Source organism: Manis pentadactyla, chromosome 3 (assembly GCF_030020395.1).
Source record: "Manis pentadactyla isolate mManPen7 chromosome 3, mManPen7.hap1, whole genome shotgun sequence".
Taxonomy (NCBI): Eukaryota; Metazoa; Chordata; class Mammalia; order Pholidota; family Manidae; genus Manis; species Manis pentadactyla.
Genome location: NC_080021.1, coordinates 220608885 through 220629305, shown reverse-complemented (window position 1 = coordinate 220629305; position 20421 = coordinate 220608885). Strand labels below are relative to the sequence as shown.

The 20421-nt window shown below is 48.5% G+C and overlaps 1 protein-coding gene across 5 annotated transcripts in view; it reads right to left on the bottom strand.

The window, feature by feature from the left end:
- The window catches only part of CAMSAP1 (calmodulin regulated spectrin associated protein 1), a 79863-nt gene that overhangs the window by 14493 nt on the left and 44949 nt on the right, over nt 1-20421 (bottom strand). For 3 of the 5 annotated variants that reach the window (XM_036901550.2, XM_057499249.1, XM_057499248.1), the window contains 5 exons: nt 18965-19045; nt 18037-18069; nt 15321-15462; nt 6149-6288; nt 5968-6064 (listed from right to left, as the gene is read on the bottom strand). In XM_036901550.2, coding sequence (XP_036757445.2) covers nt 5968-6064; nt 6149-6288; nt 15321-15462; nt 18037-18069; nt 18965-19045 — 493 coding nt within the window. The remainder of the gene's footprint in view (nt 1-5967; nt 6065-6148; nt 6289-15320; nt 15463-18036; nt 18070-18964; nt 19046-20421) is intronic. The other 2 variants (XM_036901552.2, XM_057499250.1) reach the window with 1 other exon arrangement.

Genomic DNA, 20421 nt, shown 5'->3' with positions numbered 1-20421 from the left:
ACTGCACCAGGCCACCCAGAGGGCAGCCCCACCTGCGGCAGCTACAAGTGCATAGCACAGAGGCTTTTCCCTGTGCCCTCAGCCCACTGGCCCTGGCAGTGGAGGCAGGCACTGCAGCCAGGAAGCAGCAAAGACCTCTTTCCTCCCAACAGGCACCAGCACCACTTGCCTGCAACCCCTGCCACTGCTCCAGGGGCTGAGCAGCTCGAAAGAATAGAGCTTCTGGGCACTAGAGGGCACCACCTACAAATATGAAATGTCAAAGGAACCTGGTTCAAACCAAAATCCCACAAACACCAGAAAGAGAGCCAAGTGAAACTGAACTCATCAACCTTCCTGAAAGAGAATTCAAAATAAAAATCATAAACATGCTCACAGAGCTACAGAAAAATATTCAAGAACTCAGGGAGGAAATGAAATACAAACATTGAAGAATATAGTATCTGAAATGGAACATACAATGGAGAGATTTAAAAGCAGATTAGATGAAGTAAAGGAGGCAGTAACTGAAATAGAAATTAGAGAACAGGAATACAAAGAAACTGAGGCACAGAGAGAAAAAAGGATCTCTAAGGAATGAAAGAATATTGAGAACTGTGTGACCAGTCCAAATGCAAAAATATTTGCATCACAGGAGTACCAGAAGGAGGAGAGAAAAAGGGATAGAAAGTGCCTTTGAAGAGGTAATTGCTGAAAACTTCCACAATCTGGGGAAGGAGATAGTCTCTCAGGCCATGGAGGTGTACAGATCTCCCAACCCAAGGGACCCAAGGAAGACAACACCAAGACATATAGTAACTAAAATGGCAAAGATCAAGGATAAAGACAGAGTATTAAAAGCAGCCAGAGAGAGAAAAAAGATCACACACAAAGGAAAACCCATTAGACTATCATCAGACTTCTCAGCAGAAACCTTACAGGCCAGAAGGGAATGGCATGATGTATTTAATGCAATGAAGCAGAAGGGCCTTGAACAAAGAAAACTTTACTACCCAGCAAGATTATCATTTAAATTTGAAGGAGAGATTAAACAATTTCCAGATAAGCAAAAGCTGAGAGAATTTACTTCCCATAAACCATCTCTACAGTGTGTTTTGGAGGGACTGCTATAGATGGAAGTGTTCCTAAAGCTTAATAGCTGTCACCAGAGGAAAGAAGACCACAGTAAAGAAAGCAGACCACTTAATTACTGAGCAGATGCAAAATTAAATCAACCACCCCCAAAGTCAGTCAAGGGATAGACAGACAATACAGAATATCATACCTAATACACGAAAAATAGAAGGAGAAGGAAAAGGAAGAGAAAAAAAAAACTTTAGGTTGTGTTTGTAATAGCATACTAAGTGAGTTAAATTAGACTGTTAGATAGTAAGGAAGTTACCTCTGAACCTTTGGTAACCACGAATCTAAAGCCTGCAATGGCAATAAGTACATACCTATCAATAATCACCCTAAATGTAAATGGTCTGAATGCACCAATCATGAGACACAGAGTCAGTCACTGAATGAATTAAAAAACCAAAATGAGTACCACAGCTGAAAGGCACACGCAGGTCAGCAGACACTGAAACTGGCTGGTGTGCCCTGGCCATCACCAAGCGGCCCTCACTGGGGCCTTCACTGCTGGAGCTGCTGGGACCCATGAAAGAGGCCCGCTGCCTCGGCTGCTGGAAGCCCTGGTGGCCTGGGCCCAGTGGGTGTCTGATCGCCTTAGCGACCACCTCAGCTCTAGTCCCCACGGGGTCAGTTGAGGAACCAGGTCAGGCCTGCAGCTCCAGTCCTCGACAGGGACCCTGCCTCTGGGTCTACTCCCAGACAGGTGGTGCAGGGGCATCAGGAGCAGGGCTTGGGGACTGGACTCCACTGGCCAGTTTGCCAACAAGGGACCAGCAACATAGCAGCTAGAACCCAGAGAGCCCTGGCACGGATGGCAGTCCACGGGGGTCACCAGCAGGGGTAACATGGTGATGCAGTGATGTGAACGTGGGGAAGGAGTTCCTAGGACAATGGGGCCTGGGTGGCTGCACTGAGCACACGGGCTGGGGCAGACAGACAAAGGAGAGGAGGAGCGAGGAGGCGGTGGCCAAGAGCGAGGGCCAAGGACCAAGCTGGTTCTGTGGCAGCAGGGGCCACATCCAGGGCTGCTGGACTGGTGGCCAGGGAGGCTGTCATGCAGACCCTGACCCATAGGACAGGGATTCCAGGCCTGGAAAGCCTCAAATTCCTGGACTCCCTGGAATTCTGTGAGGCTGCAGGAGAGGGCACCCCTCCCTGTGATGACCCAGCACTTCCCACCTGTGTGCAGAGACATGCAAGGCCGCACAGAAGATGGCATGCATCACTGCAGGACTTGACCACCTCCAATCCTGTCCCCAAAGCCGAGGAGCACGGACTGGGCCTGACAGCAGTGACCAGCAGCAGCCAGGGGCAGCCTGGATCAGAGACAGGGTGCTGAACTGGGAGGACTCCATAGACACAACACAGCAGGGCCCCCAGCATGTGGTGCACACAGACTAACGGGTCAGCCCTAAGTGAGGGGGGCCACCAGGACTGCCATGGGACAGAACTGATACAGTGCCGAAGGCTGAGGTAGCCGAGGGCACACACCCCAACATACAGAGGTGAGGCGCCACCCTGTTCAGCACACCAGGGCTGCCTACAGTCACTGCCATGGGGAGGCCAAGTGGTTGTGCCAACCAGCAGAACCAAATGGCTGCAATGACTGTGATAAACTGTGAGGCAGAAGGGCAGCCATAGGGCCTGGTGGCAGAGTCGTGGGAATAGAACAGAACACAACTTCCCTGGGGACAGACAGACAGCAGCCCACAAGATGGACTGGCCAGATGACAGGATGCTGAGGGCAGTCTCCCCCTGCAGAAAGTCAATTCCAAGCCCCATCTCTGGGTCTGAGCAGGGTTCACACCTGGAACCAACTGCTGGGGAAGAGTCCCCAGGAGGGGGACCTACCTGCAAAGAAGGCAAGGACCCCTGAGCTCCTCCCCACAGGGACAGACCCATTTACTCAGGTGCCTGTGTGCAGGGAAAGGGACACCTAACATGCCACAGACTACTGGACACAGGCCTGAGTCAGTTTCGAGACCCAGGAACCTGATGCATCATCATGGCCCCTTGGGGCTGGCTGCTGGGGGTCCACTGCATCCAGGGGCCCAGCGGGGGACAGGCCCCAATCTCTGAACATTCACTTGGATTATAAATCATCAGTAGCTGGTGCAAAAGCCACACTGGGTTTTGGGGAAGCTGAGGGAGCCTCACTCAGTGCCTCCTGCTCCCCAGCCAAGGTGGTGAGTCCTAAATAGTGATGCTCCCATCCAGGGCATGGGGGAAGTGCCCCTAAAGAATCAGACAGACACACAGGGGTGGCCCTATACTCCATTTAGTTCCCTGGGTTGCTTCTGAAGAAACCAGAGGAGCCCTGGTCAAAGTCAGACCAGCAGAAGGTGCAATCGTAGCCACACGTGGTGACCTCCGACCTCCAGGTCTGAGTGAGCAAGGCTCTTCTAATGGCTGGAGAGAAAATGGGGCCTGTTACCATAACGAACTGAATTCCACCAAGAACGAGCTTGGAAGCAGCTCTAGACAAGGACCTGGCCCAGGGGACTCCTTGATTTCTCCTTCTGGATGCTAAGCAGAGACCCCAGCCACACTGCCTTAAACAGAGGCTCGGGGGCTTGCCATACCCGTAACACCTTTAGGGGTCCTGTAGTCAGGCGCATGACAGGTCATCGCATCCCAAGGAGAACACAAGTTACTCTATCTCACTCCTCTCACCAGTGGGGAGGTTCTGCAGGTGGCATGCTGCCCACCCAGAGTACTACTTCTTCAACCACGCCTCGGACTCTGAATGACGGCAGGGCAGGACAGGTTCTCGGAGGGCCCAGGCCTTATGGCTGGCAGGAAAAGAGTTATGTGGTCCAAGGCAAGTCCCAGGGGAGAAACACAGGGGACCCTGGGATTCTGGAGCAAGGCTATGCCACCTGCCACAAAGAACCACATACCTTCAAAGGACATGCCCCAAGGTGACCAAGTGCACCTTGCCCACAGGAGACCTCATGACTGTGTGGTAAGAGAGAATAGACACCTTGGGACTGAGCCTGCACTGGGCCAGGGGCACCAGCTGCATGCATGTCACCTACCATCAAGGCACCAGCACCCTCCTCTCAGCTCCTACTGCAGCCACACAGGGCCAATAGCTAGCTGACAGGAGAGGAAAAGCCCAAGCCAGGTTAACAGGCTGATCAGCATGTGGGCAGGAGCTGCTGGCTACAGATGGCCAGCCTGTCATCAGCCGCCACCAGGTAGGCACATGCACAGAGTGGCCAAAGGCAGGGACAGACCTCTGCACAGGAGGCGAAAGGCACCAGCTCCCACTGAGCCCCAGCATGACACCAGTCCCAGAGGAGGCCAGCTGGCCACTCGGTGGCCTTTTCACTACACTGGGCCCAGTCTGGAAGGGCCAGCAGGTCACTCTGGTAAGACAGATACAAATCTGCTCAGTGTTTGCCTTTCCTGTGCACAGGGCTCAGCCTGACCTCTAGTCAGTGGCTCCCAGAGAGCACCATCCGGCTGCACAGGCCCCCACCAGCACCCACCAGACCAGGGACACACCTCACAGAAGGCAGGTGCACAAATGTCCCATGACCATGAGACCTGCGGGTCATGCCACATCCCAGGGCAAACCACGTCTACAGCTGCTTCCCAGGACCAGCAGACAACGAGAGAGGTCACCAAGGCCCCTGGCGCCGCGTGCTGCGCCCCCAGGCCGCCTGGCCACTTTGCCAGGAAAAAAAACAGAAAAAAATTCTTCACCAGCGGCTCCTCCAGGTCTCAGCACGCGACAGGACTCCGCTGTTAACCTGCTGTGTGTTTCCAGTGTTTTTTCCCATCTGTATATCCACTGCGCCCTGCTCCCAGCTTCGGCTAAGTGTCTGTGGAGTGTGAATGAACATGAGGGAGGGAGTCAGAGACGTCAGGCAGCCCAGCAAGGTCTGGCCACCTGTGGAAGGAGGCAGGCAGGCACGGGCAGGCCTCCACAGAGGTGAGCAGAGGGCCTCGCAGGCAGGGAGATGCCCAGGCTGGGGAAGTGCTGAGACAAGGGCAGACAGGCACAACTCCAGCCCGTCACCGACCTGACCAGTTTCCCAGTGTGCTCTGCCAGCAGGGTGGGCTAGCTGAGACTGCTAAGGAGGTCACCCTGCTCTTGTAAGTGTGCTGCATGATAGCCCCACTTCTGTGAGGTACAATCTACATCTTGCTCATTTTCCTGCTAGTCTCTTCTTCCTCAATGATCCTACAGTCCTGGATATACGTTGTCTCTTGTCAGTATTGAAAGTATCTTCTCCCCCTGTAGCTTGTTGATTTCTTTTTTTTAACTCTTTATCATCTTTTAATGAAAAAGAAGTCAACTTTAAGTGGCTGAATAGTCCTTTCCTTTGTGGCTATTAGTTTTATATCCTTTATAAGAAATCACAAGGACACAAAGACACTCCCCCACATTATCTTCTTAAAGCTCTAGATTCTCAAGGCTGGCACATTATTTTACTCTGATAAATATGGATTTTCTTTTTCTGCCCTGTTTTAGGAGCAAAAAGTAAGAATTGTGGAGGGTGAGAAAGGCCATCATACACTAGAGCTGTACTTCCTAGCCAAGGAAGTTCATCAGAATGATCTGGAAGCTTTTCTCCAAATGACCGCTGCTCATTGCTTGGCTTCTGATCCAGCCCCGAGCTGTCCAGTCTGGAGAAGCTCTTGGAGTGACTGCCATGGACCATGATGTGAAAGCATCAGACAGGAAGCTAACGTACGACACAGACCTCTGCTTTCCCAAAGGAAACCACTTAAACACCAGTGCTATATATAAGGTGGCAACCAGTTAAGGACCCCTTGTGAGACCAGTGTTTGGAATCTCTCAGAGGGAATAGATACCAATTCATGGGGCTTGTCACTCACCATCTTTCAGCTCCTGAACATCCCTGGGTTGAACAAAATCTGGTTTAATATTCTCAAACCACCAGAAGAGTTCAGCAATAAAGGCCATCATGTTTGGCTAAAAGGAAAAACAAGAAACCAAGGACACAGTAAGTGGCTTATTCGTACATCATTTGGGAAGCATTTGGAAACTTATCGTTACCTTCAGCACTGCTGGAGCATAGAGCACATCTTCCAAGGTGAGATAAAAGCACCTGTTGAGGTACTCAGTGGAGAACTCTCTCAGAAGCCGAATATTGTACAGACTGTCAGCCATCGACATCACCTCCTTCAAGCATATATCTAATAGAAAAAAAGAAAATGATAGTTTATTATATATTGTTTCATGAATGTATGTGTGTGTATATAAAATTCTGAACTGAAAAATATTTTAAATGAAGGTAGTAATGATACTTTAAAAAGTAACAACACAAAGAGATTTAAACATTCCAGTAAGTACTACAAGTAACACTAATATAGGAAGAAAGCACTCTAGAAAAAGATCTGTGAAATCTCCAGGATCTGAATTTAATCACTAACATCTAAAGAGCATAACAGAAATTACTTGCGATTTTAAAAGTGGGCTTTCAAACCAGACAGTAACAATCACCTTTCAGTTTATAAAACGACCTTGCTGCATAAAGGTTAATGTTTAGTTAATGTCTAACCCGGTTTCTTGTACCAGGGAATATCCTCCACATGACGTTATCTCCATGACTAGTGGGGAGAAGGGGGCAGGCATGAAATAGGAAATGTCAGGCTCTCCAAGGAGTCACACAGGATGCTCCCCATCACAAAGCAGGAGACAAACTGTGGCAAGTCTCCCTCCAAGGCAGAGATGGCGAGTGTGCGCTCCTGCCCCTGGGGGACAGATTGGCACCTCCCTGCAGGATGCCAGACTCTCCATCAGTACCAAGTGGCCCAGGGACAGCTCCCTGGGCACTGCAGATGCCCTGAGTTTGAGAGTTCCGTGCAGGGATCACTAGGACAGAGGGATGCGGCTCAAGACTAAGTCAGAAGTAGCTGTGTTGATGACTTAACTTTGTCTGTAAATTAAATAGATAGAAAACAGATCTGAGAAATGTAACTGATTTTAAAAAAACTTCATTTCTACGAAACCATTTCCAAGGGTTTAGAAGCACAAAGCAGCCTCACAGCAGCCCAGACTCACTCATGAAACCTGCCCCACCCAATGTCCTCGCACCGTGAGCCTGAGAGAAACCTGCTATATGTGCATTTATATTGTAAGAAATGTTTCCCTTTTAAAATTCTGATCATGAACTATTAAGATCACTCCCATATATCTAGATGGAACAAATACTAGTACCAAACTTGATCTGGTTCAGCTCTCTTCTTTCAGTAATAAAATACTGGACAGTGCTTAGGACCCACCCACACCCCAGCCCACACGGCTCCTCCCACACATGTGCCAGTGTTCTATCACAGGTGGTCTGTGCCACTTACAATTTAAGTAGTACACTGCTGACCTGGCTTTAATTCTCATGCATGACAACGAACTATACCTGTCATCCTGCAGCCTGCTTTTCCCCCACACTGAGTACTGTTTCCAAAAGGATCTATGTTGATGTGGGTAGATTTCAGTCCATCATTTTATAACAGCTACAAAGTAGTACATAATTTTCACTATTTCAAGAACTGTCATAAGGCAAACTCATGCACGCACTCTGAGAAGGGCTTTACAGGCCACTTGGCTGGCACCTGCTCGCAACCCGCCCTGGAATTCTAGGGCCGATCACCTCCCCACCCTACCCCCACCCCGGTATCATCAGGCCTTTTAATTCTTGCCCGTTGGGTGGGGATGAAATCCCCCTTTCTGAAATGGCACACCCGACTCCTGGCTGGTCTCACCCTTGACTTCCTCTTCTGTGAAAAGCCTGTTCCTATTCTGCCTCTGAGTTGTTTGTCTTTTTCTTAGTGATTTTCAGGAATTCTTTTACTACAAAAGGACTGTGTGGTGATCCACTGTCAAGACGTGGTGCACATCTTTTCCACAGATAGAGTTTACTGTTTAATCCAGTTTATGATATTCCTCTGTCACCACCTGAATTTTAGCATGGTTAAATACAAGAACCCCACAGACATACAATGGGGAAATGACAGCCTCTTCAACAGTTGGTGCTGGCAAAACTGGAAGCTACATGTAGGGGAATGAAACTGGATCACTGTCTAACCCCACACACAAAAGTAAATTCAAAATGGATCAAAGACCTGAATGTAAGTCATGAAACCATAAAACTCTTAGAAGAAAACACAGGCAAAAATCTCTTGGACATAAACATGAGCGACTTCTTCATGAACATATCTCCCCGGGCAAGGAAAACAAAAGCAAAAATGAACAAGTGGGACTGTATCAAGCTGAAAAGCTTCTGTACAGCAAAGGACACCATCAATAGAACAAAAAGGTATCCTACAGTATGGGAGAATATATTCATAAATGACAGATCCAATAAAGGGCTGGCATCCAAAATATATAAAGAGTTCCCGCACCACAACAAACAAAAAGCAAATAATCCAATTTAAAAATGGGCAGAGGAGCTGAATAAACAGTTCTCTAAAGAAATTCAGATGGTCAACAGAAACATGAAAAGATGCTCCACATCACTAATCATCAGAGAAATGCAAATTAAAACCACAATGAGATATCACCTCACACCAGTTAAGGATCGCCACCATCCAAAAGACAAACGACAACAAATGTTGGCAAGGTTGTGGAGAAAGGGGAACCCTCCTACACTGCTGGTGGGAATATAAATTAGTTCAACCACTGTGGAAAGCAGTATGGAGGTTCCTCAAAATAGAAATACCATTTGACCCAGGAATTCTACTTCTAGGAATTTAACCTAAGAATGCAGCAGCCCAGTTTGAAAAAGACAAAGACAGATGCACCCCAATGTTTATCGCAGCACTATTTACAATAGCCAAGAAATGGAAGCAACCTAAGTGTCCATCAGTAGATGAATGGATAAAGATGTGGTATATATACACAATAGAATATTATTCAGCCATAAGAAGAAAACAGATCCTACCATTTGCAACAACATGGATGGAGCTAGAGGATATTATGCTCAGTGAAATAAGCCAGGCAGAGAAAAACAAGTACCAAATGATTTCACTCATGTGTGGAGTATAAGAACAAAGAAAAACTGAAGGAACAAAACAGCAGCAGAATCACAGAACCTAAGCATGGACTAACAGTTACCAAAGGGAAAGGGACTGGGGAGGATGGGTGGGAAGGGAGGGACAAGGGTGGGGAAGAAGAAAGGGGGCCTTACAATTAGCATGTGTAATGTGGGGTTGGGGCACGGGGAGGGATGTACAACACAGAGAAGACGAATAGGGATTCTGCAGCATCTTACTACGCTGATGGACAGTGACTGTAATGGGGTTTGTGGGGGGGACTTGGTGAAGGGGGGAGCCTAGTAAACATAATGTTCTTCATGTAATTGTAGATTTTGATACCAAAATAAAAAAATAATAAAAAAATTAAAAAAAAAGAACCTTCTGTTATTTCTGCCTTTTTATAACTTAAGAAATCTATCCTAACACAGATATCATAAAAATATCTTCCTATTATTCCTTCAAAGTTCCTAAGCTTTGCTTGTTGGGTTTTGGTCTTTTGTCCACAAGCGGGTTTGTCTCATGTGGGCTAAGGTCTCACTGTTCTTGACCCATACAGATGGACATTTGTCCCTCTCTCCCTACGAGCTGTGGGTCACCCCACAGGCACTGGGCTCCCCACTGAGTGCCACTGTTCGGGCTTCCCTGCCTGGCTTCTCTGGACCATGCAGCTACTAGAGCCACAGTGGTTTGGCTGCTGTGGAGGTGAACAAAACCCAGTCTCTGCAGAACAAGGATCCCCTGGTACTTTCCTCAAAATCAACTGCCTAAAATCTGGGACACTCTAAGCAACAGAATAGTGAGTGTAATGGGTTACAGTCTGTTATAAGAATCCATGAGGCCATCCTGAAAAAAATCAACATGAATAAACAAATAAGTGGAGAGGCCACAACATGCCCCTTTCAGCAGGATGCTGTAATAAACATAAAAGCAGAAAACCACCAACAGACAACACGATGGGGGAAAGTCTGTGAGAAACAGAATGTTTATACAGTCTCAAAGCCTCTCCCCAGATTACTAACTATAAAGCATAGAACAGCTATCTCAGAGTGGACAGACCTCACACAAGACCGCCTGAGCCAAAGCTGGTGTTAACACCGGGCGTACTGACGTCACGTCCCCAACTGGACACATGGGTAGACATCACTTCTGCAGCCTTCTGGCTAAGAATGCATACCCTGCATCTCACCAGGAGGAAACATTAGGCAAGCCCAAACAGGGACATTCAACAAACTAAGTGACCTGGACCCTTCTTGACAAGGTCAAGAAGGACACAGGAAAGCTGGGAAATGGCTCTAGATATGGGAATGCAGAGACACGGCACCCACGTGGTGAGTAATGCTGGCTAGAACCTGGCAGGGAGACGGCGGCCACGAAGGACACAACTGGGACTGGAGCAGGGCCAGTGCTGGCCCTGCATCTCTGTGACTTTCCCGCTACCTCTTCCTGAAGCTCGCAGTGTTCACAGAAGGCTTTTGTTCTCCTAGCTACCCTCCAGCAGTTCAGCAAGAGAGACAGTACACACATGGGACAAAATGCAGTGCCTGGGAATCTGGGCAGCAGTATGCAGTGATTCCTTGTACACTCTTCTGAAATGTCAAAATAAAATGTTACAAAATGCTTATTTTGTGCCTTTTGGCCTTCACTCTTCCATGTGAGTTTTTGTACTAACTTGTCAATCTCTGTAAAAGGGAATTATTTATTAGGCTGGCCTGTAAGCGCATGAACCACCTGGGAAAACCACAACTTGACTACTGAGTCTTGGCACCTAAGAGTATAGTCTATCTCCTTCCAAGTGCAACAGAAGCATGTGTGGGTGTGTGTAGGCCTCCGGCTCTCCAGGGCCCCTCCAAGGCCCCTCCAGGTGCCAGCACTCCCAGGCTGAGTGGCCACTGGAGGCCGGGCAGAGGGGCTGAGCAAGGTGGCCCCACAGCCCCGTCCCACTGCCCGCCCTCAGTAGGACAGAGCTGCTGCTCCTGAGCCTGTTCAGGCAGAATCACACCAAGCCTGTCTGCATAGAGAACCTGTGTGGGCTCAGGTCAGATCACCTGCCGGTGAGGCCATTCACAAGAGACCATTTTCTGTGCCTATGAGATGATGGTACAGAACACACTTGACTGCTTGACCCCGGTGCTCCAGCACTTTGTGTGAGACTGTCACTCTGCATCACCAAGGGAGGGGTCCAAAATCCCCATCAAGCTCTGCTCCTGGTGTGAGGAACACTCCACCTCACAAAGAGCTGGCGACGTTCTACCTTCCCCTCTTTTCTGGGACAGTTCATGGAATGTAGAGTGTCAATTCCTTGAGAGCTGCTAAAACACCCTGTAGAAAACCTGGTCTATGTGGAAGTACTTTTGACTACAGAGTCCATTTATTTTGTAGTTATGAGTGTATTTAAGTTTCCCAGCTCTTCTTGATTCAACAGAAAATTGTCAACTTCATCTAACATTTCAAATGAATATGGTATACCATACTCTTAGCATTTTCCTTATTATTCTTTAGTGCCCACCCACTAAATCTGAATTTATATCCTCTTAGCTATTATATTCTCTATTTTTGCCATCCTTTCTTGATCAATCTTTCTAGAGGACTATTAATCCTTCAAAGGCATAAGTTTTTTACTTTTATACAGTCTCTCTCTGAAGCTTCTAAATTTTGTTTAAAAATTTTTTCTTTTGAAATTATCTAAAAATTCTGTTTACCTGTGACAAAACACATGTCTTTAAAAAGCTATAGTATGAAAAAAAAGTTTAAGAAGAACAGCAGCTCTCGGCCTCTGGCCTGACACTCATGTCCTATGGAGACACTGCCCCATCTCCTTGCCTGGCCTCTGAGACCCTCCACAGCCCCCGCTGGGGTCCCAGGGCAGGATGCGGCTCACGTCCAGGTAAGCCCATCAGCACACCGTGTAACCACTGCCCACAGCTGAGTTGTGCCGTGCCTCTGCTTAGACCTTCTACATGATTTTTGTATTTCCTGGACTTACACCCACTGTCCTTCCCGTCCTTTGTTACTCTGAACACCCCTTGGCTTGGCACCAGGCCTGCCCCTGCCTCTCCCAGCCTGTGCCTCTGTGCGGGGAGCTTGGGGTCAGAAAGGCTGCACTGCACATTTCCCAAACGGAGCACTTCCCAACAAGCCTCCCCTGGACAATTAGGCCACCCCGAGGGAACCCACTCTCCGGGCATTGAGCGGATGGGGCCACGACTGCGCTGTCGTCCAGATGCCCCCCACCTGTGCAACTGCGACTGGGGTGCTCTTCCCTCTGGAGTGCACTGTGCATGCTCAGCTGTGGCCACAGGGGCTAACACTTGGCTACACACACCCTTGGGCATTTTCTGTACCTTTCGTGGGTAAGTTCTCTGTTACGTCTTCCTAGCGAACCCCTCATTTTCCTACCTCTTTTCCCCATTTTCCTTCTGGCTTTTTATACCTCCTTCTGTAGATGTCTTCCACTCTGCCAGCTAGCCCTTTAGTGAATTCTTAAATGGTGGCTGCCATGTGTTCACCTCCATGTCCCTTCCGACACCTGCTCTCTGTCCACCGACCCACCGTCCTCCCCTTCTCTGACATTCTCTGTCCACCTGCCAGGACAGTCTCTGCTGACGTGGCTTCTCCTTAAGGCCAGTGGCTTTCCCCAAGCGTCCGGGGAACTCTGGCCTGCTCAGAGCCTGAGTGAGGTACCAGGAGGTGGGCTCTGCAGCAGAACAACGGGCAGGGGTGGGTGCCTCCCCCAGGAGTGCCCGGTGGCAGTGGCTGTGGCTCTCTGCCTGGGCCAGTTTCCGTGGAGGAGAAGCCTGCCCCACTTTTAAGGTAGGCAGATGGGCAGCTGGGAGCCAAGTTAGGGGGAGGCGGTTTCCTGGGGTGGGCAAATGGGGAGGAGGACTGTTCTCATCTTCAGTATGAAGAAGTTTACATGAAAGCCCTGATCTCAGTGTGTCACCCTGTCCCTGCCACCTCCATGGGGTCTAGAGCTTGTGTAGCTCAGTGTTCCCTGCAAGCACACCAACTCCTGAGCGTATGGGAAGAGGCATCACTGCCTGACAGAGGCCAAGAAGGCCTGGACTGGCACTGCTCTTCAGACCAGCTTTTGGAGAACCCCACTGCCCCCCCCCACCTCTTGCCATGTATCTGTTTTGGCGCCTCTCTGGGGCTCCATAGGGGTGGGTGGCTTGCTTCTCTGACTTGACCTCCTGCCCCTCTCACCACTCCGTGACTGCCCGGAACCCAGGCACCCTAGTCTCCCCAAGATGGACCTTCAATCTGGCGCCTCTTCTCCCAGTGTTGGGGGATTTTTGCCTCAAGGAGAAGGCTAGGCTGAAACTACTCTTCATGCTCTTCTTCACCTTTCTGTGTTCCTTTTTAATGCATGGAGAACAGCCCAGCTCATTCATTTTAAGAATCCCTTGTTTTCCAGAATATTACCTCTACTCTGATCCACAAAGTGTTTAAGAATATCTTCTCTGGTTTCTAAGCATAAAGATTTTACAGGTTTGGAGAAAGAGGCTGCATCTTTTTGTTACAGGCTTCTTGTTTTACTGAACTAAGGGAAAGTATCAATATTTGTAATCTGTTGAAGTTTTTTTTGTGGCCTTAATCAAGTCCGTTTTTTGTAACTGCTTCCAAGCTTACGTATTTTAAAAGAACATGTTTTCTAATGCTTGGTGCACGGGACCAGGCCTGTTGGTTCTGCATTCAGATCTTGTATGGCCTTGCTTATTCTTCTCTGCTCCACTGTGACTCAACTTACATGAGGTTCTGTTCATTTCTCCTTAAGTCTGTCACCTTTAAAAAATACTACATACAACGGAAAAAGGTGAGAAAAAGGCTACATACAACGGAAGCAAGACCTGAATCAGCAAACCAGAGGGAGACTTGAAGACAGGGCCAGACAGTAAAAGGGATGCCCCCGAGGAGCCAAGGGTGAGGGACACCCCCAGAGTGTGTCACATGCTAGGCCTGCTTAGGTCTCCACCCCTTCCTTGTGCCCTTCACCAGATGCTCTTTCTCATCGACGTCTCAGTGCCCAGTCTGCATCTGGGGAGGGCTGCTCTCTGCGGGGCCTACTTTCTCACGAGTCCATCTCCCAGCAGTGGGGCACTCACTTCCTGTGGGCATCTGGTGTGCCCTGGCTTGTGGAAGTGTTTCCAGAGGAAAACTCTACTGATACCCTGCCAGGGCCCGCAACCCTCACTAGTCCTAGACTCAATCTTACATGAACATTCCCTGTGCCACAGGGGCACTGACACTTCAACCCCTTCCCATCAGTGAAGCGGCTTGGTGGCACCATTTCCTCACAGAAGGGCTCCGCCCCACCCCTAACCCCAGGGCCAGGGCATCTGACAAGCCGCCTGGTCCTCTCCTAGCCGGGAAGGGAGGGGAGGGTTCCCAGTCCCTCCCGGGGTCCTGGCTACAGCTCCCAGACACACAGCCCCAAGGACAGACAGTGTCTGTCCCAACAGGCCCCAGAGCAACCAGGCATCAGCTCATGGGTTTTTCACTCAAAAACGGAGACCCTCTCCTAGAACCTCAGACTCTCCCTTTCTTTCAAGTTCAGCTATGTATTTTTAAAACTATTTGATCTATAAAAACTATAAAATCCAGCACTTTTGTCCTTAAGAGTAGGAGCAGGACCACCATGAACTGAATGCCCAAGTGCCAGGTCTACACCAGTGCTTTCCATGCGGGGCAGCAGTCTGGGCATGCTCTTGCCCAGACCTCCCTCCCTCAGAAACCTCCCAGACCAGAATCCCGGACCTCACAGCTCCTGCACAGACAACCACGTCGTGCATACACACCTCCCCCACCATCAGGCTGTGAGTGCCTGGACAGACACACGGGCATCATCATATCCCAACACCAAGAATGGAGGAGTCATAAATGGTTTCTAAACAGACTGGGTTCTGCACTCATTTTCCCATCCCTAAACTAAGTTCTAGATCTTTTAAATCAATTGTAGCACGACTGACAAAACCCTAACCATTCTGAAACTTAAGTACAGTCACACATATTTACCACGTTACCCACTTCAATTTCTTCACCAGATAAAGGCAGGTTAAGTCCGAGCACATCACCCTCAGGCTCCCGCTGGCATAAAGGAATCCACGTGCTGCCTGCTGGTTTCTAGACAGAGGCCGGGGCCCCCACGATGCTCCCGTGGGCCCAGAGGGCTGCCCTGGGCGGCGTGCCCCACTCACCATCCAGCTTCATCTGCTCCGGGCAGTAGTAGTGGACTGCAGCCAGGAGAGCAGCCCCATCCCTGCTGTCTCGCATCAGGTCCTCCAGCAGCGGGAAGTGGGGCGGCTGCCTCGCGGACGGGTGCTCTCGGCGATAACGCACCTGCAGTTGATGAAAGGCAAATGGTCTACACATGATGCGCCTCCACAGTCACCTACATAACAGCAGACAGTGGGATCCAGAGCCGACACAATGTCCAGACAACAGTTAGAACGATGGCAATCACAGAAAAAGCTCAAAATGTCTGCATTACATACTCTGCCTGGAACATATATGTCAAGATCCAGGGAACCGGGCATCATGACACAGGCTGACAGCAATTAGCTGCTAATGACACCAGGGCCAGGCCACTCTAAAGTGCCACAGCACACAGGAAAGGAGGCAGAAAGCACATCTACACTACCAGAAGCCAGTGTACTATGAATGAATGAGAAACAAGTCAAGTGGTTAAACGTTCTAAGTCTTGGAAGACCCAAGTTACTGTTAACTTTTCTCAGAATTTCTATCAGCATTAACCTCAGCCATTCAGAAAAACACAAAACAGCATCAATATATAATTTAAGAAATCTCTGAACGGGTTAGTCAAAAATTTCATACAATACAGCAAGCAGCCCCTCTAACCAGTGCAGCAAAGCATCAGGAAGCTGATCGTATGCCGTGTTCAGAGCTGCCCCGAGACCCTCGGTGCTGCTCCCAAGCTGGGCGTCTCTTCCTGGGTGCAGACACGCAGGACGCCAAGGAAAGCAGCCGGCAGAGGCACCTGCCCCGGACATCCTGCCGCAGCGTGCTCGCTTGTTCTGATCATGCCCAATACAGCTTTGAAGCAAGGCCTTTCCTGCAAGCCCATGTTCTCCAGAGGAGGGAAGTACACAGCAGAAGCTAGACCACAAAGCCAGCAGTCTCTGTCAGCGAGCATGCACGTCTCTGAGAGTTACACAGACGAGTTCAACCCAAAGAAAAATCCTCTCAGCCGTCTGGAATTTGAAGTCGTTATCAAAGTATATAGTGCAGAATCATCAATATTAAGATTCAGTATAAGACATTTCTAACATATTCTTTTGAAAGTAAAAGGATGACAAGGCTTCGTTCATGTCACTAAAATCTGTGTGGACACAGACTCTAACGTGTGTCTCGGGCCACAGCACAGGCAGGACGGGCCACTCGCCCACATGGCCCATGGGGCAGCTCCACGGCATCAGCATGCAGCACAAAGGGCAGGCGCCAGGCCGGGCTCCACACACGCACAGCACACACGGGGGGCTCACAACAGCATGCAGGAGGCAAATGGTGTCTGAAGATGGATGGCGTGCATTTAAAATCAGGGGAAACACTGCCCTAAAGACTGAGTCAGGGTTGTTAAACCTCTAGCTGTGGAGCATTAAAGTGGAAGCCCTGAGCTCCCCTACCTAACCCAACCATCTACACCCACTCACCTCACTGCCTACCTGCTGCACGCTGCAGTCCAGCAGCCATGGCCACCACTAAAGGCACACCTGGAGGTACTGGTCTTGGTCACATGTTTGTTTCTATAAAACTCTTATCTGAAACCTTCCTTCCACAGGACAGCTGAATTTCTGACTATATCCTCATTAAATCATACAACAACTGCTTTAACATTTAACTTTTTGGCCTTCAGGATTCAAGAAGTTAAAGGTTATGTAAATATTCATAAGAAGACTTTCTTTTCCTTTGTTAATACATTTCAAAGAGAAGCAGAACTGTCAGCTACAAACAGAACAGATCACTGCCCCCACGGACCCCATTTACCAGCTGGTACCTCCTTTATGCCAGAGTACTAAGGGTAAGCTGGTCCAAATAATTAAACTAAAAGCATGGGCAATTAGAGGAATCGGCAGAGATCGGTGTTCCACAGCTTCTTTCAAAACGCACCATGTGGAGCACCAGGTACTTCCCTGAAGAACACAGCGCAACAAACTGATTCTGCCTGAGACAGGTCAGCAAGTGGGGCGCAGCAGGAAGCGCAGGACCAAATCGCCACTGTCCTCTGCTTTTCATGGCAAGACTCATGCTTAGTCCTAACCTGGATCCAGAAATCCTGCACGCTGTGCCAACTTAACTCAGGCCTTTACCTGGGAACAAGGGGACACCCCCAGTGCAGGCGGCAGCCGGGGCTGCTGCAGCCCCCGGGGAGCAGGCCATGGAGAGAGGAGTCCTTCTCTGCCTCTCACAAGGGACACCGCCTTTATCCCCAGACGATCCATGTGACACTTACTAAGAGAGGTCCTGGTAAATATCCCATTAGGGGAGGTCACGTCAGAAGGAACAGAATACAAAGACTCACTTGGGAAATGAGATTATCATTCCTCTGGTATTTACTGGAAAGGAAATGGATCCTGTCATTACTTCATGCTCACCACACAGAAAAGAAACTAAGTGTCTAAAGAAGAAACACAGAACTGTAAAACTACCTAAGACACTGGACAAAACTAAGCTCTGTGTGTTGTATAAATCAGCTTGGAACTCCCAAGTGCCATATCGGAAAGCCAGCCCAGCCCAGACTCAGGCTACACTCCTATTGTATGAGGTGAAGCAACAATAACCAGGGAAGACATGTGAAAAAAGGAACAGGTTCAGGTGTGAGCGATTCTTAATGGAAGCAAGTGATTGCAACAGGATGGCTGTCGGGATGGCGGCTGGTACGCAGAGTTCACTTACAGGCACTAACTTCCAGTACCACTTGGAGGGAGACTGCCCGGGAAGCAAGGGGAACAAGGCAGGACAGGAGCGTCAGCAGGGCAGGTCCGTGTGGGGACCACGCTTTCACACAGCATGTACACGAGAGGTGGCATGTCCTCTGAGAAGTTAAGTTCTGTCCTGTGCACACAACCCTGGACACCCTGTACTATCAGACGACTGCAGTGAAGGTCACAGGCACTTCTGCATTAGCCTCTGCAGGAGCAAAGGCAACTCCAGAAACTCGGTACAGGCAGGGCACCAAAAAGGACAGATGCCAACTTCACCTTGGTCTCAGCGTGTTGCCTGTGCCCATCTGAGGAACAAGGACGTTAACAAAAGTGTGGCCTGGCATGTGGTGCCCACAGCCTCCCCAGAGTCCAGGAGCAAGGGGACAGGGCCAGACCATATGGTGTACTCATTTTAGGGACATGGATTCAGTCACACACATGGCTTATGATAAAACAGGAAGAAAAGGACAGAAATGACTGATTGTGGAATGCCCCAACTGCATCATGTCATTAGACGTGCAGGGTTTCAGAGACACACGTCCAACTACATGGGGTCTCAGGGGGTGGGGTTTCAGGGCACCTCTGGCAGTTGATAGTTTTCTTGCTGCTGAAATCCAGGCACCACGCATGAACTGCCAGTAACCTGACATCCCTTCCTCGGGCTTCCCAATCCCTCCGACATCTCCCTCCCGCTCCCAAGTCAAACACAAGAACGCCCTATGCCGGGGAAAACTGGGGAGCAAGCTGATGCCTCGCCTGAGTCTGCAGTACCGCCAGAGCACCCAGGAGATGCACTCTCTTCCTGGTGACAGAACAAGAAAGTGGCACATACTGATCCAATCCTTTACATGAGAGCAACATTAGCTAGGCACATTTCAGAGACGTGAAAGTACCTTTACCTTTTGATGAGCTGGACTTTCCAATAGTTGTTGTTTTAACTTAACTTCTTTCTCTGTTATCTCTCTCATTTTAAGATTTACCTAAAGTAGAAGAAAAATGCATTAAAGAGGCAGTTGCTCTCCAACACTGGGATTCACACCTTTTCTTCTCCGCCCAGATACCCCCTCACTTGTTTTAACTCTGCTGACTCTTAGGCATAGGTATTACTTAACCAATTACACATATGCAGAAATACATGGACTCCACATGATCTATGACTTGACACAGAGAACAAAGCCATTGCCTCCAAATGCCAGTGCAATGCTTTCTACCTCATGAAGGATCAGGAAGCCACGTCACAGAACATCTGTGTCGCATGGTATCTCTGTCACACAGCAAACACCACTGATAAAACACTCTGACTGGGACTCCCCACTAAAGACCTTAAATGGAATGGAGGCTCACGCTTCCTACGCATACAAAGTAACTCTAGATGAACTTTAATCATAAAGTTTAACTGTACAAACCTTAAACAATTCGATGTCTTAGAAATTAAAGTATTCTTTCCTGAAATTATTAACTCAAAGATAAAATCAAATTTGCAATTATAAAAAATACCACGGAAAAAAATATTCATCAATGTTTAAAAGGATGTGGTCAAAAATGTAACTGGACGAAAAAGCAGAGAACTGAATATTTTAGCATTAAAAAATAATACAGATAGGTGAATTCATATAAATCAAATAAAGAAGGTAGAAAATTGTTTTTAGAGGAAAACAAATGAAAAATCAATATGCATAAATCTTAAAATACATGAATTAGAATAGATGGATGGGCAATGGATGGGTGGATAATAAAATAAGCACCCTAAAATGCTAATTGTAAAACCTAGGTTGCGGGTATGTATGCTCTCTCTATAATTCTTTCAACTTTTTGCATATTTAAAAATTTTCATGATAAAATATTGGAAATAAAGCAATTTCTTTTGGAAAATTTGTTTCAGCCATAAGCTAGATAGCTTCCTACTATGGAAAGGATTTTCTGGTCTGGTGGTGGTGATACTGAATGTACTTTTTGATGCTGTGTTATGAAACAGGGCAACATTGGGAAGATCTATACAAGCAAGTGAAACAATTTTCCAAAATCACAGCTGAGCAAAAGGGCCAGAAGCATGCAAGAAAGACAAATGGACCTCAATGTAACAGTACAAAAGGTCACTGATCTAGCACCTAGAACATATGAAAGAATTCTTACAACAATAAAAAGATAAAAAGATTTCAAAATGGGCAAAGGACTGAAAAGACATCTCTCCAAAAAAGATCTACAAATGGCCAATAAGCACAGGTAAGGCGGCTGCCATCATTCATCATCAGGGAAATGGGGATCTGAGCCACAACAGGACACCACTCACTTCACACCCTCTAGAAGAGCTAGGATCAAAAAACCAGAAACCAAGTGACAGCAAGGATGTGGGAAA